This window comes from Puntigrus tetrazona, unplaced genomic scaffold (genome assembly GCF_018831695.1).
Source record: "Puntigrus tetrazona isolate hp1 unplaced genomic scaffold, ASM1883169v1 S000000373, whole genome shotgun sequence".
Classification (NCBI taxonomy): Eukaryota; Metazoa; Chordata; class Actinopteri; order Cypriniformes; family Cyprinidae; genus Puntigrus; species Puntigrus tetrazona.
In genome coordinates this window covers 776,621-793,032 of record NW_025048028.1, presented here as the reverse complement: position 1 = coordinate 793,032, position 16,412 = coordinate 776,621, and the positions used below count along the sequence as shown (strand labels likewise).

Genomic DNA, 16,412 nt, shown 5'->3' with positions numbered 1-16,412 from the left:
ACGCTGTTTTAAAAAAAAGACCATTTATTTTCTCTATTGGGATCTTTAAAACTAATTCTAGTTTCATTTGCAAAATACAGTTGTTGTTTTTTTTATTAATCTCCATTAAACTGCAGTTGGGTTGTTTTGAAAAATAATAAAAAGCTGCTAATTAATGTGACAAGACATAATAAACATGATAACATAATCAAATAATAAACTCTTAAAATATATAAATATATCTATATCTATCTATCTATATATCTATATATATATATATATATATATATATATATATATATATATATATATATATATATATATATATATATATATATATATATATATATATATATATAGGACATACTTTTGTTGACTAGTATTGAAGATAAAATGCAAATAAAAGATTGATAAAAATGATTTGGATGTCGTTTAGCCGGTTATTGAGATTTCTGTTCTAAGTATATATTAAACGAAAGCAAAGGTTTTGAAAACATTGCTTTATTGTGCTGGACTAAATAAATAATTTAATCTCTCATCTTGCATATGTTTGAGCTCCGTTTAGTAGTGCTGAAACAATCAGTCAGTAAATCCTTTTCTTTCACGTGTATATAACAAACAAACAAGCAAAAATGATTTGCATTTTTTTTTTTATAAAAAGAGACATTCAAATTGTTTTTGTTAATTATTATATTCCTTGCATGCTTGTGCGTGCGTGCAAGTAAGTAGATCAATAAATATTTTTTCAGTTTTGTAGTTTTAGCGTTTCTGCTCCGTAGATATCTTATGATAAAAAAGACTGTTAAAGAAGAATGAAATGTATTATGCAAAAACAGAGAGAGAGAGAGAGGAGTTTACAGTGTACCTATCTCTGCGGATGTCATGCGATCATGCTTTTGCAAGATTTTAGTCGATTGACCAAAACGATGCATCGCTGTGCATCATGATTGTTTTTAACCTTGAACTTCCTCCATCGCACCGTTCCAACGTGAATATATGAAATCACACGCGCACACCTCAGAGAGGAGACGGATCAGAGCTGGTTTTAGGGAGGGGATTACATCTCCAGACTTACTGGTGCCAGGAGTTAATGGGTTCACTCAAGGCCGATTGAGACGTCTTCATTACCACACTTGTGAAAACTGAAGGGGTGGAGATCAGGACGTCTCCTTTGATCCGGGGCGAAGTGAATTGTAAATGAGCTGGGATTAGCCCTATAAATACTTGAGCCCCGTGCTGGAGGTGTTGATCGGTGAACCCAAAGCCGCGCTTATCAGAACACAAGCACACATCTGACTCTCTCAGACACGGGACTAGAGGAGCTGGACGTACTGGATATCCGTCTTTCTTCGGCTGGATTTGGACGCAGAAGATGAAGGGGCATTTTTCCATTGAGTGGCTTTCCCAAAGCAGCCAGGCCTCGGCGTCCAGCTCTTGGGTCTCCCCCGGCCAGGACGTCCCGAGCGCCTCCGGCACCGCCTCGGAGAGCCTTCCCGGCTTCTACAGCAGATGGAGACCGGAAAACGTGGAGGATCGGGAGAAACGTATGGAGCCAGCACAGCCGGGGAACAGTTTATTATGTACGTCTGCACAAGATACAGAGTCCAGTGACAGTAGTATCATCCAGCAACACATTCACGGTAAGAAACGGTTACAGTAATCCATGTTTGCGTTGTTGAAGAATGATCACAGATCTAAAAGTACTATAGTACTATATATATATATATATATATATATATATATATATATATATATATATATATATATACACACACTCATAAGTACAAAATACTGGTCTAAAATACTTGTGTACTATTTGTGTACTTATTATCAGGAAATAGTATAAATTCTTCAATATCTTAAATATATACCTCTGTGTGTGTGTGTGTGTGTGTATATATATATATATATATATATATATATATATATATATATATATACACTCATAAGTACAAAATACTGGTCTAAAACTTTTTTGTGTTATTTTAGATTTTAAACCATTAATTAAAGTAAATTATGTATCTACAATACTGCTGGTATTTTGTAGGTGCTGAAATCAGAATAGATAAATAAGAGAAAATAAGACTAATAGTACAATAGGCTAAAATGAAATTCCTTAACATTACAGTACAATGCTGTTGAATAATACAATTAAAAAAAATTGTATTAAACTAATTATTTATTATGTAAGTAAATACCAATTTCAAGCAGCCTAGTTTAATCTCTCTCTTTTTTTAAATGCTTACAGCAAAATTACAGATTGCTCGTGATCGGTTTTATTTAACTTTTATGTCTTATATTAACATATTATTTTTTATTTATTTTCATCTGAGCAATGCGCGTTTAAATGCAACACGTGTCCTGATTCTCTCTCACGCAGCTGTTGTTGGGTCCCCTGGCTTCACGTTTGAAACTCGTCGCTCACTTGTCTTTGTTTTCTGACAGCATCGGAGCCGGGCTTCAGCAGCGGCGCGGAGGAGGAGGAGACGTCGGGTTACGAGAGCGAGGGCGGCCGCTCCCTCTCACCCGGGGCCCCTAAAGAACCGGCGCAGTCGGTGTCTCCCTCTACCGGCCGCAGGCCCCGGACCGCGTTCACCGCCGAGCAGATCAACAGTCTGGAGAGGGCCTTCAAGAGGAACGCTTATCTCGGAGCCCAGGACAAAGCCGAGCTCTGCAAAAGACTGAATCTCTCCGATAAACAGGTGCGAGCTCGATTTCCTGTAGGCTGTATTGCATTTATTATTACTTATTTATTATTAATTGCGTTTGCTTAGTAAAGCAGAGCTGTTCAATTGTTAGATTTATACACTTAAAAAATATTTGCATGATAAAAAGGACGTGTCGTTGACCGGAAGGCGTCACTAACGTGTTGCGCTTCGAAGCAGTGAATCTTTCCGCGAAGCAATTGGTTCAATTGATTCAAAGATTCGAACAGGTTCGCTTCTCCCGTCGCTGCCTTTGAATATCACCGTATCGTAGTACGGCGACTTCTGAGCAGGCGAATGGCTTATCTTTCTTTCGCAAACATCTGCGTAGTTAGAGACGACATTTTAAACACGCCTGACCGAGATCATCAGCTCTGTTCTCTGTTCAGAACTGGAACGAAAACCTGAAAACCACAACAAATGCTAGCGTGCTGTTATACCAGTCTTTAACCACAGGGGGCTCACAAAAATAATTTAATACTATTATAAAAGCATAATACGCTTGTTCGGTGTAAACTTATCCCATGTTCATTTCCGTTAGATCAGAAACTGGTTCCAGAACCGACGCATGAAGCTGAAGCGGACCGTTCAGGACAGCCTGGCTCACGCCTGCCAGGCCAAAGTGGCCTCACATATGATGCATTACTCCGATCTGCACAGTTTCCGTGCCGCTCCGTATCCCAGCTACTATCCGGCAGTCCAGGAGACGCCAGCACCTTACGGCCCGGGATTTCACTACGGCCCCGCTCCAGCCGGAGGCCTGCCGACCCTGCCTGTGGAGGCCCTGTATCCGTACGGCACCCTACAGAGCCTTCCTGTCCATCCCAGCAACCCTCCCGTGATGAGCCCATACCAGCCCTATCATTCACAGTACTACAGCACACAGTGAGAGGAGAGACCGTTTCTGCCCGTTACGCCTTGTGCTTTGTTTACATTTTTGCATTTGTGAATACAGGGTGAAGTGCAATAACAAATGTGACCTTTTTTTTTTTTAATCGTTTTGATGAATTATTATTTAAATATGTTTGTAAATCTTGAGAAAGTTCTATTTCGTTCATGTCTATGTGTACAAGAGGAGTGTATAAATAAATCGTTTTCTATTTCAGTACACCGTCTGTTTGACATTTCTATTTATCAAACTGTTTTCAGCATAAGACACGATAATAAAACAAATTTTATCTAAAGCAAAAAAACCCCCCGGCATATTAGAATGATTTCTGAAGGATCATGTGACCCTGAAGACTGAAATGATGCTGAAAATTCGGAATCAATTATAATTTAAATTATTATTATTATTTATTATTATAAATTACAATTGCACCATTTCGTATTATTATAATTTACTGTTTATTAGCAAATATATGTAGCATTTTACTTGTTAAAAAAAAACATTAAAAAGTCTTACTGACTTTATGTGGAGCAAAAATAAATAGCCAATACTGTATTAAATAATATATTGGAGATTTTGCTCAGCAAAAAATATACATATCTAAAATGCTGAGTTATAGGGTTTTTTTTGCGAAGGTAAATTAGATTTTAAAATTAGACTTTCTTTTTAGTTCAAGTAAAAAGGAATAAACTGAAGGGAACACGATGCATCAATATGGCGTAATGTAAACGTCTAGGGAGAACTTGATGAGCCACGCTTTATTAGATAATAACTTCCAATCTCCTAATCATTTTAATGAAACAGCTTATAATTCTGATTTTTTAATACTGATTTTTTTTTTACTGTAACTTCTGATCACATCACAAAATGTTCTTCATCTAAGCTTCTTAATGCATTTAAAAAAAACGACTAGTCCTGTTTTCTGTGAAATGACAGGATTAAGCGCACTTATGTTTGATTTCTCATAAATCAAGTCTTCGTATCTGCATTTTATATCTGAAGTAAATGTATTTCGATTTAAAGATGTACACACACAAAAACGTAAGCACTTAATGTCATGAAATCAGGGCTTTCAACGTAACATCTTTTATTTGTGGATGGGCAAATTAAAGCAAATAAACCCAATTAAAAATCGTAAAAGAAAAAGTGATTAAGTTCCTTCTACTTAAGTATAAATCATATTACACTTGGTGCAGTAGACATACAAAAGCAATGTTCCTATAAAAACGTTCATATGCATTTTATTCACAATCTCATACGTGTGATCAGAATTCATTTCTACAGATTTCATCCAGCATTTAGAGCAAAGCTAACGGGGTTAAAAGGTTTCTAGGCGACACGAGTCAAAATGAAGAGCCACAAAAACACTTAGAAAAAAAAAAAATCTTTTAATGTATAAAACAGATTTTAAAAAGCCAATAATGAAACTCAAACCTCACAAAACCCAGAACCTATGCCTTAACCCAACTAAAACACAAAAACCATGATTACATTTCCTTACCCCGCAAAGCGTAACACCCCCCTCCCCCGTTAATTACCATGAATACAGTACGTCAAACTCTAACCATTGTTATGTTAAACTACGCTTACCAAACATAACCAAACAAATGGGGGAAACATAAAAGCCACTGCGCTCTCAAATGCTGATTGCCGTTTTCTATACAGAGACAGAATCGAACGTCAATGCATCTTATACGGTTTTCTGCTGGCCCTTCTTTCCGATCAGCGACTTGTGGATGTGTGGAATCACACCTGTGGGGAAAAAAAAAAACGTGAAGAGACGACGTTAAAGCGGCCCTTTAACAGCAAAGCAACACATTCAACGCATTTAAGAAACTCACCTCCGCCGGCAATGGTAGCTTTGATAAGCGAGTCCAACTCCTCATCTCCGCGAATGGCCAACTGTAAATGCCTCGGAGTAATACGCTTCACCTTCAGATCCTTGGAGGCGTTACCGGCCAACTCCAGAACCTGCCAATGAGACGAGCCACGGGCTTGAACAAGGTTTGCTTCGCAGACGGGTTAGAGATGATTCACGGGAAGAGAAAATGCAGCCGGGCCAAAAATCCGCCACCGCGACGTCCAACAGGCCCGCTTAACGAAACGTGCCAAAATAAAATCATTACCTCAGCGGTCAGGTACTCCAAGATAGCGGCGCTGTACACAGCTGCTGTAGCTCCGACGCGACCATGGCTGGTAGTTCGGGTCTTCAGGTGTCTGTGGATACGACCTACGGGGAACTGAAACACAAAAACGCTTACTAGCGACGTTAAACGCAAAGGGGGTTCGTTTTTTCTTTGCTGGCAGAGGAACACGTACCTGCAGACCAGCTCTTTGTGATCTGGAGACCGCTTTCGTCTTGGCTTTTCCGCTGTCCTTTCCAGCTTTTCCTCCGGCCTGCAGAAGCACAAAAAAAACAACAAAAGACTTAAAGTCACTGGAGGAAAAAAAAAGGAGTGATTAGAAACCTCTATATACACACACACATACATACAGGGAAAAAAAATGTGGTGAAACAAGTGTTACTCTAAAATCGCTAGCAAATTTCACAAATAATTACAAAAATTAAATTTCACTCCTGGAAGTTTGCATTTCGTTTTTTCTCCCAGGATACTTGTAGGTCATTTAGAATAATTGAGTGATTAAAAAAACGCCACATATGACTTAAGATCCGATGTTTATTCTTAGTATTTAAACAAACAAAGCAAAGTAAACTCAAAGCGTAGCTTATTTTAACATTTTTTTCCCGGCGTCTCCAAACAACACGAGCAAATTGCTTCGATGACTTTGGCTCTTATCTCTAAACATTACGTTATCTCTAGTCTATTCGTTTTAAAGCGGGTATATCGCCAATCCTATTAAAAGCACGCATGCATTTTCTGGCTACTCGCTTCGTTTTGCTAAATACTGCGCCAGATTCACTTTAATCCACGGTCGGCGCTCTTTTCCAAAAACACTGCAAACCCACAAACACCGCGAGCTTATTAAAAGCCATCACGTGCACAGAATTAAAGCACGGCACCTTTCGAATCTACACGAAATATAACCGTCCGAGCTAGGCTTTATTTGAGAAATTAGACAATTAAAAACTTGCTTTACCATATCGTCAGACGAGCTGCTTCTCTTTTCGCACGAAACGGAGGGAAAACACAATGATGCCCACTTCAGCGTTTAGCGCGGTACGTTCCAGCGTTATAACCAATGGGCGAGCTGCGTCTTGGTTTGAACCGTCGGCTCCGTCCAATCACGGCGCTTCTCTATATGTGGGTGGTTTTTTAGTTCTCTCTTTTTTTTCCTCGGACCACCAGCGCACTAGTCGAGTGCGCATGCGCGCCGCCGTCATCATTCATTACAAAAAAAAAAACGTAAAGTAATTCATTTATTTTGATGTGATTGGGAACGTTTTCATCCCAGTGAAGTATATCGAATAATAACCGGCGTGTTGTAGCGTATACTGCTGCTCTGTTGTAAAAGCTACAATGCATAACAGATCGGTCGTGTCAATGGACACGTTTTGTCAGTTTATTGTAGGTCTCTGTCTGATCATCCTTCTCTTTTCAACACCTCTAAAGCTAAAAGTGTCCTTGTGGGTCATTTTGCACGCTTATCTCTGCTGATGACAATGAGATCACCTTAGCTATATAGGGCGTTTACATCAAACAGGTCACAAAAGTGAACAAGCCCATTTTCCTATTTCTGCATTTTATGTGCATATAAAATGGCTTCTTTTCTTCATCCTGAGTCATCTTTCCCTCGTTCACGGGATGAAGTGTTTTACGTTTTTGGGCATTTGTCCAAAAAACCCCGATAATGCTCATAAAAGCGAGTCTCTTTTACCTGCCCGCGCTCCAAAAATACATAATTTTGCCTCACCAGTCTTCACCTTAAGTATATGCGCATGCGCGATACTTTGCCGCCTTTTTGGTTTCTGAAGTTTGACCTGTACATGAATGAATTACCACAATATATATATATATATATATATATATATATATATATATATGTGTGTGTATATATATATATATACACACACATATACACACATACATACACATATATATATATATATATATATATATATATATATATATATATATATATATATATATATATATATATATATATATATATATATTATACATAATTTAACATTTTTTTTTTTACTTTGTAGGCAGGTTTGATTTTACTCAGTTACTGTATCTTGTTATTTTGGTCTGCTGCATGTTTATTTAGGTAATAATTAAAAATAATGAATAAAATAATAAATGTGTTAATCTTGAAGTAATAAAGTGTCGGCTGTGTTGGCACACGAGGGGCTTTTCAGGCTATCTTTTCTTTTTATTTGTTGACAGCGGAGGGCGTAATAGTCCACATTTATTGTTTAACGTTTTGATTTATTAGTTTACAGCGAGGTACAGTTACAGCAGGCAAGCCATATATAAATACACGTATTTTATTAGTCATAAAATAAAATTAAAATACACGTAAGTAAACAGTTTCTGCATGCCCATAAATGTTTATTAATATTCTTTTTATTATAATGATCGTTATGCTTACATGAAGGTTTCCAAAAAATAGTGAACAAATACACTAGCTTTGCATTATTGGATTTGTTCTTTGCGTATTTTTATTATTATTATTATTATTATTATTTTATAAAATTGACTCTGTATGTAAAACAAAGCTATCAGTGTGTCGGGGTGTTGATTAAAAATAATTGTAATACAAATAAAATACAATCTGCAATATAATACACAACGTAAATATTCATTTACGCATTTATTAAGATGCAGGAGCAATAGCAATAGGTGGCTAATTATAAAATAATTATAAAATAACATTTGAGATATCAGTCAAATATGTTCTGCTCACCTAAATATTTGTCATTTTCATTCGTGTTATAATATAATGCTGCTATATTATTATAGGCCTAATTAATTATCTGACTTTTTAAAAATCGGAATGGCAATAGCAATTGTGTTGGACAGAGCAATCATTAAAATAATGAACACTTATTTGCAATTACTTGTACAAAAAAAAAGGTCTTGTTCAATCAGTTACACGCTGATTCGAGTTTCACCTTCCACGATTAAAGAGTGATAATTAAATGTGCGCTTTTCATAATCACTTCAACAACACACTGACCTCGGGAATCAAACCCCGACGTCACCGCTGACGTCATCCCTCAGAAGTTTAGCAGCTGATCCAAGGTCAGCTTTTGCCTCACAGCTCGCGCTTTAAGAGCCGGAAAACGGCTGGTCCCGGCTCAGATTTTAGGACAGAACAGATATTTTAGGACAGTGCAGATGAATGCTACGCAAAGTATTGTTGGTAATTTAGCAGCACCGTCTAGTATGGGTTTCATAAAAATTTCATTGCAATTAAAAACGCACGTCATGTTTGTATCTGTTTACTTTTACTGCATTATTGCACTGGCAATACAAAACAAAGCGCACAACGATATATAAATGATTATTTTCCCATGCATTTTTATATTTATGTCCACGTGGGCTATTTCTCGTCATATTTTTTGCCTACAAATTCTTCGCATGAGCCGGCGTACTTGGCAATTTCCGACTTCTTTTTTTTTTTTTATCCAAAACGATCGCGTTTATTAGTTCTCCTTCAAAGCCCGAGCCGAGCTCCAGAAGGACAGGAAATGCCTGCGCGGGAGGAGGAAACGGCTCTGACCAATCAGGCCGCAGCGCGCCGCCCTCGCGCGCCGACTGACAGGCGCGCGCACCTATCGGTGACCCCGCGAGAACGCGTCGCCCGTTATTGGCAGACGCGAGGCCAATGCCGCGGCGCTGAGAGCCGTGTCTGCTGGAGTAGGGCAGAGAGGAGCGTTTCTCTGAGGGAGAAGTTGGCTGGAGGTGCTGAAGATGGCGGATGGAGACAGCGGGAGCGAGCGCGGGGGCCTCCAGCACTTCCAGCGGGAGCAGGAGACCCAGGAGCTGGCGTCCAAGCGCCTGGACATCCAGAACAAGCGCTTCTACCTGGATGTCAAGCAGAACGCGAAGGGCCGCTTCATTAAGATAGCGGAGGTGGGCGCGGGGGGCTCCAAGAGCCGCCTGACACTTTCCATGTCCGTCGCGGCCGAGTTCCGCGACTACCTCGGGGATTTCATCGAGCATTACGCCCAGCTGGGGCCGAGCAGCCCGGAGCAGATCGCGCAGTCGTCCGCCGGCGACGACGGAGGGCCGCGGCGGGCGCTGAAGAGCGAGTTCTTGGTGCGCGAGAACCGCAAATACTACCTCGACCTGAAGGAGAACCAGCGCGGGAGGTTCCTGCGCATCCGCCAGACCGTCAACCGAGGTCCCGGCTTCGGCGTCGGCGGAGGAGGGGCCGGTCCCGGCGGCGGCGGTGTGCAGGCCGGCCAAACCATCGCGTTGCCGGCGCAGGGCTTGATCGAGTTCCGAGACGCGCTCGCCAAGCTCATCGACGACTACGGCGGGGAGGACGAGGAGCTCAGCGGGGCGCCCGGAGCCGCGGGGGGCTACGGCGAGCTCCCCGAGGGCACCTCCATCATGGTGGACTCCAAGAGGTTCTTCTTCGACGTGGGCTCCAACAAGTACGGCGTGTTCCTGAGGGTCAGCGAGGTCAAGCCCAGTTACAGGAACTCCATCACCATCCCCTTCAAGGCCTGGGGGAAGTTCGGAGGAGCTTTCTGCCGCTACGCCGAGGAGATGAAGGAGATCCAGGAGAGACACCGGGATAAGATGTACGAGAGGAGAGAGGAGTCCGAAGGCGAGGACGTGGACGACGACTGACCCCCCCCCCCGGGAGATGTGTGAAACAATAAGTGCATGAACTGAACTCAAATAGCCTACTAAAATATTCATCGGACAGAAAAATAGATCTGTGAAGTTTCTATGTGGTGAGGGTTTGGGGAGGGGGGGACTAAGTTTGAAGCCATGGGGCGAGTAGGATGTCTCGTGGGGTTTGATTTATTCCTGATGCTGCCCTGTCCTGTGAAACCAGCAAGTTTAATTGTCTTAGCTCACAATTAAACATTTGTTACATCAACGCCAAGGCTGCTGAATTTCAAAAGCAGCATGTATACGACAAAACAGGCTGTAAGGGTGTAAACATGTTTTTAGAGGGGATATACAAGTATTTACTATATATATATATATATATATATATATATATATATATATATATATATATATATATATATATATATATATATATATATATATAGCGTCACTGGTCTTCATGGTGTGTTTCCAACCAAGGCAGCATGGGACTTTCTAAACGTATGTGTTCCCAGATGATGTTTTCCCTTTTATATAGACAGATGTTCCCTAAGTTAGTGTTTTAGGGTTTTTTTTTTTGTTCTCTCATCAACACGACTTGTATGGTTTGGCCAACTTGATTGAGCACTGAAACGTTTTAAATTCAGATTTGGAACAGACTTTGACCCCCTGTTTTTGAGTTTTTGCGCGTTTCACGGCGAGACTTTTTAAAGTCACACTCTGACTTCGTTACAGGCGTTATTGACGAAAAGGGTTACTTCGTGCACATCCTTCCACCGGTGCTATAAATCGACAGCGATAGGTTTTGGTTTTGGGGTCAACATGCGAAAAAAAAAACAACCTTCTTTTTCCGACTTGGGTCCAAGTCCCTTCCGAATATTTAAGGACAGATTGCTTAAGTCAATAGACGCGTGATATAAGTTGATATAAAGGACAGAAATACGCGGGCGAGTGTATTTTCACCCCGTCCCATTTTGCGTCGTCTTTCTATTTTATTTAATTTTTTTTCCCCCATGTGAGATTGTTCTTTATCAGAGAATACGAAAACAAGCCAGCATATTTTTGAATACGCAAAGTAAAAATTATATGTAAACTACGGAATTACTAAAGCTCGAGAAAGCTAATTTTTGTAAAAAAGAGAAATAAGCTGGGATTGGAAGACTGTCCAGTGGTTTTGTTTTGTGGAAGACTAGATTAGCCTTGCAGAAAAAAAAAACAAAAAACAAACGTCGCCCTCCCGAGCTCCTCCCACGACCTTTTTGAGTTTACAGCACGCACTTCGTTACGTTTTTTTTTTTAACTTTCCTGCGCGATTTAATAACGAACATCTTTCCGGTGGTCTCGTGCGTCCATTTTCTGTGCATGCCCGTCCCGCGTTTGCCTTTTTATTTAATTTATTGCTTTCTCTTGCGTAGTATCTGCAGCTATATTAATGCGAGATTTCTGTTTAGCCTTTCACCAAAAATACGGAAAAAGTAGACCAATGGGTTATGATGGAGAAAGATTGTTAACGACGTTAAACGCATTTCATCCATGCACTTTAGTGAAAACGTGACACTCCTGCATCCACGGGCGAATAATTGAACTTTTTATTATTATTATTACCGTTACTATTATTATTTGGGAGCAACGGCGTTTTGTGCTGATTTGTGAAGCCTCCTTTGACCCGTTTCGTGTTAAATGGCAGCTGTCGAAGTCGTGTGTACTGCTGTGATCCTTCCTAAAAACGCAAGAGGGACGAATTGCGTCCCTGCGTTGCGAAACGTTTTCACGCGCCTCCCATCGGTTTAGGCCGCGGGGTTGTTAACGGATGCCGGGCCTCGGCCCTCGTTCTCCGTGCTTCCACGATCGCAGCAGCTGTTTCTCCTCAGCGGCGCGCTGACTTAGCAGGCCGGCTATTTTAATGCGAGGAGCGTGAACGGGGCGAGCATTCCTGGATTCAGCTGTGCAAGTTTGCTCCATGGCGCGCCGAGGCACAAGGCCCCGATTGTTGGGCCCGTTCGCACGCCACCGCGAACGCTATTACGTCAGCAGGCCGCGTTCGACGCACGTGACGGGGGAGGACAAACCCGTCGCGATCGAGTGTTTTTTTGTGCACGCTTTAAAAAAACAGGCAGCCGGGCCTAAACGGCGGCAGAAAGCGTGACACAGCAGCTGTTGGCAGGACATTCCTGCTTCACCCCCCTCCTCAGCTGCCGTTCGGGTTGCTCCGCTAAACTGAGCGCTTGCAGACGGGAGGCACCATTCGGGACTCGGGGGGAGGAGGAGGGGGGGCGCGGGTTGGCTTTACGGCACGACTGTTCTGGCCACGTTTTCAGCGCTCCTCGTCTAAACCGGCAGCGTCCGTGCGTTCGTTTTGATTGTATGACAACCATCAGTACTAATAGTGAAGTGAATGTGTGTCACGTGGAGAAACCGAGACTTGTCGTTTCGAGCAACGAAAAGCCATCCGAAAGCATTATTTTTTTTTTTTCGATTATATCGCAGCACTTTTTTCGTTTTTTGCTTAATAAAAAAAAGAAATCGGGCACAAATCCCGCGCGGAAAACCTGAAACGGACTTTCTTTCGACTGAACTTGGCTGTGTTTATTTCAGATGTATTATATATATATATATATATATATATATATATATATATATATATATATATATATATATATATATATATATATGCTTAAAAAATATAAATATATATATATATGTGCTGTAAAGGTTTGTGTTTTGTTTCCGCCTTATTGTCACTTAAAAACCAAAAAAAAACGGGACAGGAAGCAATACTCATCCAGAGGGATGGGATTATGAGTTCATTTCCTGTCAGGCTCTTCGCCGACTCTCACGATTGGCTGGTTTGTCTTCCTGTTTCCTGAGGTTGGGATTTGTGCAAAGTGGTGTGGGGCGTCTGCATACTTTTCGATGAACAATACCTCCGTACCGCTGTACGAAAGATTGGAAAACTTCTGCAAGAATGTTCTGTTATTCCAGGTGACTCACCCGAGCTCTTAACAGCATCCACGTGTCAACCACGTTTTCCTGATCGTACGCACAAGAGCAGCAATTCACAGAACAATCTTTATCGAAAAGGTAGCTATTTTTCCAATATCTTACGTGTTCAGCAGAGAGTTTAACGTTGGAATGCCCTCGTCTGGTTTAAACTCAGGTTCTTGGCATCCTCCGTGCATATATTCGCTCGATTCATTTTCTATCTGTTACTTGATACTGAAGTTACGGAGCGAGTTCATGGCTACTGCAGGACACTGTCAAGAGCTCAGGTCTCAGATACTCAAAGTATCTCCACCCATCCCATCAAGCCTCGCCCCTCACGCTTAAGACTGCCTCTCTCAGAACCGGCAGCCTTCCATTTTTCCCACGGCTAAACCTTTTTTTTTTTCTTTCAGAGATTTACAAGTCTATATTTAGAAAATGCTATGTATGTTTGTAACAGAATAAAGGAAATTATAAGTGATGGAAAGCAAACTACTGGACTGGTTTTGTTATGTTCGTGTATATCGTGTTCAACAATTTTTTTATAGCATCTATAGTTTTTAATAATATTTTCAATTAGCTTTTATTTGATTTTTTATTAAGTTTATATGTGTGTGTGTTTATTATTTGCATTGTTTTTATTTTATAATTATTTCATAATTGTTTTTAAGCATTTATTCTTTAGACTTATTAATTTATTTTTTATTTTATTCATTTTATTTAGTATTTTATTTAGTATTTTCACTGGTTTTAGCTTATTTCATAGTCTTGATTTCATTTCAGCTTTATTTAAATCACGAATATTTTTAATGATTTGTTTAACAGTAACATCACTGCAGTCAATATAAAAATCAAGCAATTCATTGCAATTTAATGTCAGATAATGCATAAAAGTTACTGTTACTGCAAAAAAAAAAAAATTGGGGTTACATTCTCGTCTTTAAATATAAATAGACCTTCAAAACTAAAGTCATGCATTCCACTGTACATTATATCTTTTAAGTGATTTTTTTTGTTAATATGTAACACACTGTTCGAAACATTTGGTGTCAGCTCCTCGAAAATACAGTAAAATATTCTGAAATAATTAAAAACGTTTTCTATTTAAATATATTTTAAACCGTAAACGTGATCCTTCAGAAATCATTCTAATATTCAAATTTATTATCGATAATATTATCAATGTTCAAAAAACAGTTGAGCTGATATTATGGGGAAAGATAATTATGCATTCAGAAAAATATTCTTCAAAAGTATATATATATATATATATATATATATATATATATATATATATATGTGTGTGTGTGTGTGTGTATATATATATATATATATATATATATATATATATATATATATATATAAACATCCTACAAACCCCAAACTTTCGAATGTTAAGTAAAAGTAAAACTTCACTGCCCGTCTTAACCTAAAAAGTGAGTCAGCGCCTGGTAAAGCATCTCATAAAGGTGATGTAAAAATTGCAGTGTGACAATATGTAATTTACCTACATTGCAGCATCTCCAGCCGCACAGATGCCCGCAGCCCTTTGGTGAACGTCACCGGCACCGACAGTCATTCTGGGGGGAATGTAAGTCACCCGCTTTTAAAGACTACTGGGGATGCCAGGTTAGCGACACGCTCCGTGCCCTGGCTGACCCTCAGAAAGTGACCGCGGCGCATCGGTGGAATCAGAGAGAGACGGGCCGGCACACAATGCCACGCTCAGGTCTCTGCCAGATCAGGCCCGGATTATTTGAAATGCACTGAGCTCCTGCTGTGATCACACGAGCAGTCATTGGTCACGAAGAGTCGGCGCTGTCTCTAAGCATTAAATGTGGAGCACATTTAGACACGCAACTGGACGGTCCGTCATTCTTCTGATTTAGGTCAGGGTGGGTGGGGTCGTGGGACGTCACAGCGAAAAAACAATATTCAAATGTCCGGGCTTAGGTTAATAAAAGTTAAACTGCTTTGTCCTGTTCAGGATTAATAACGCTTTCTATTTATAATCACGTTTATGATCCACGTTTAATAATTCACTTTTATCTAAGCTAATTTTGTGGCACGGCAACACAGGAAAACAGGCAGAAAAAATGTAGTTTAATTAATTATGAGTTTACAATTAAGTGTTATTTTAGTGTCATTGACATACTTTTATTCACATTTGTTGTGCACTCATTTAATTTGGTAGCTATGGCTATGCAATTTTTCAATTTAAGTTTTGAATATTAGATTTGTTTAGTTTTAGTTACTTTAGATATGTAGGAAATGCTGCCTATGCAACTATCTGTTGCAACTATTTCAATTCCCTGTTTATTTTATTTCAAGTAAACAGCTTACATTTAATATTTTAATATTTATTTAAAGTAGTCCTGATTATTAAGTCTTTTTTTTGTATGTTTAGTTAATGATACGACTAGGTAAAATAAAAAATATTTTTGGTTTATATTAATTTAAGCTAGTGTTTACTTAAAGTAATAATTTTTTAAAATAGTGTTTTAAAAAGAGACACACACACACACACACACATATATATATATATATATATATATATATATATATATATATATATATATATATATATATATAATATATATATATATATTATGACATATATATATAAATATTTTGTTTACATATATATATATATATATATATATATATATATATATATATATATATATATATATTCAAAAAATATTATACTATACTAAAATAAAATATCTTGTTTATCTAAATGTGTATGTACTATAAATATATATATATATATATGTATTTCATATATATATATATATATATATATATATATATATATATATATATATTACATATATATAAAATATTTACAGAACACATTTATACTACATAAGTATATGCCACAAACATGTATTTTGATTAATCGCAGTTAACCGTTTGACAGCACAAATGTGTGTGTGTGTGTGTGTGTGTGTGTGTGTGTGTGTGTGTGTGTTATGCTATATTATATCTATTACATGCTATATTATATTAAGATCTTTTATTTCTTTTCAGTGACTAGTAGTGAAGCTGCTGCACACAACGCTTTCGTCGTGAGGTGAAGTCCTCTGAGAGCAGCAC

At 39.0% G+C, this 16,412-nt stretch overlaps 3 protein-coding genes across 3 annotated transcripts; 2 read left to right on the top strand and 1 right to left on the bottom strand.

Annotated features, from left to right (window-relative positions):
• Window positions 1-415: 415 nt before the first annotated feature.
• On the top strand, window positions 416-3,789 carry ved (ventrally expressed dharma/bozozok antagonist). Its single transcript, XM_043231396.1, has 3 exons — window positions 416-1,619; window positions 2,425-2,681; window positions 3,226-3,789. The coding sequence occupies exons 1-3, from the start codon at window positions 1,352-1,354 to the stop codon at window positions 3,571-3,573; spliced, it is 873 nt and encodes a 290-aa protein (XP_043087331.1). The 5' UTR covers window positions 416-1,351; the 3' UTR covers window positions 3,574-3,789.
• Window positions 3,790-4,636: 847 nt separating this feature from the next.
• LOC122333697 (histone H2A.Z) lies at window positions 4,637-6,822 on the bottom strand. The gene is made up of 5 exons (XM_043231397.1): window positions 6,673-6,822; window positions 5,893-5,970; window positions 5,700-5,813; window positions 5,415-5,544; window positions 4,637-5,325 (listed from the first exon to the last, which is right to left on the bottom strand). The coding sequence occupies exons 1-5, from the start codon at window positions 6,673-6,675 to the stop codon at window positions 5,264-5,266; spliced, it is 387 nt and encodes a 128-aa protein (XP_043087332.1). The 5' UTR covers window positions 6,676-6,822; the 3' UTR covers window positions 4,637-5,263.
• Window positions 6,823-9,352: 2,530 nt separating this feature from the next.
• purbb (purine-rich element binding protein Bb) lies at window positions 9,353-13,805 on the top strand. The gene has a single exon (XM_043231505.1). The coding sequence runs from the start codon at window positions 9,456-9,458 to the stop codon at window positions 10,341-10,343; it is 888 nt and encodes a 295-aa protein (XP_043087440.1). The 5' UTR covers window positions 9,353-9,455; the 3' UTR covers window positions 10,344-13,805.
• Window positions 13,806-16,412: the final 2,607 nt, after the last annotated feature.

Coding starts and splice junctions, on each gene's coding strand:
- ved (XM_043231396.1), top strand. CDS start 1,352: ATGAAGGGGCATTTTTCCATTGAGTGGCTTTCCCAAAGCAGCCAGGCC. Junction 1,620..2,424: donor CATCCAGCAACACATTCACG/GTAAGAAACGGT, acceptor GTTTTCTGACAG/CATCGGAGCCGGGCTTCAGC. Junction 2,682..3,225: donor TGAATCTCTCCGATAAACAG/GTGCGAGCTCGA, acceptor CATTTCCGTTAG/ATCAGAAACTGGTTCCAGAA.
- LOC122333697 (XM_043231397.1), bottom strand. Junction 5,814..5,892: donor CACAAAGAGCTGGTCTGCAG/GTACGTGTTCCT, acceptor TTTGTGTTTCAG/TTCCCCGTAGGTCGTATCCA. Junction 5,545..5,699: donor TGGAGTACCTGACCGCTGAG/GTAATGATTTTA, acceptor TCTCATTGGCAG/GTTCTGGAGTTGGCCGGTAA.
- purbb (XM_043231505.1), top strand. CDS start 9,456: ATGGCGGATGGAGACAGCGGGAGCGAGCGCGGGGGCCTCCAGCACTTC.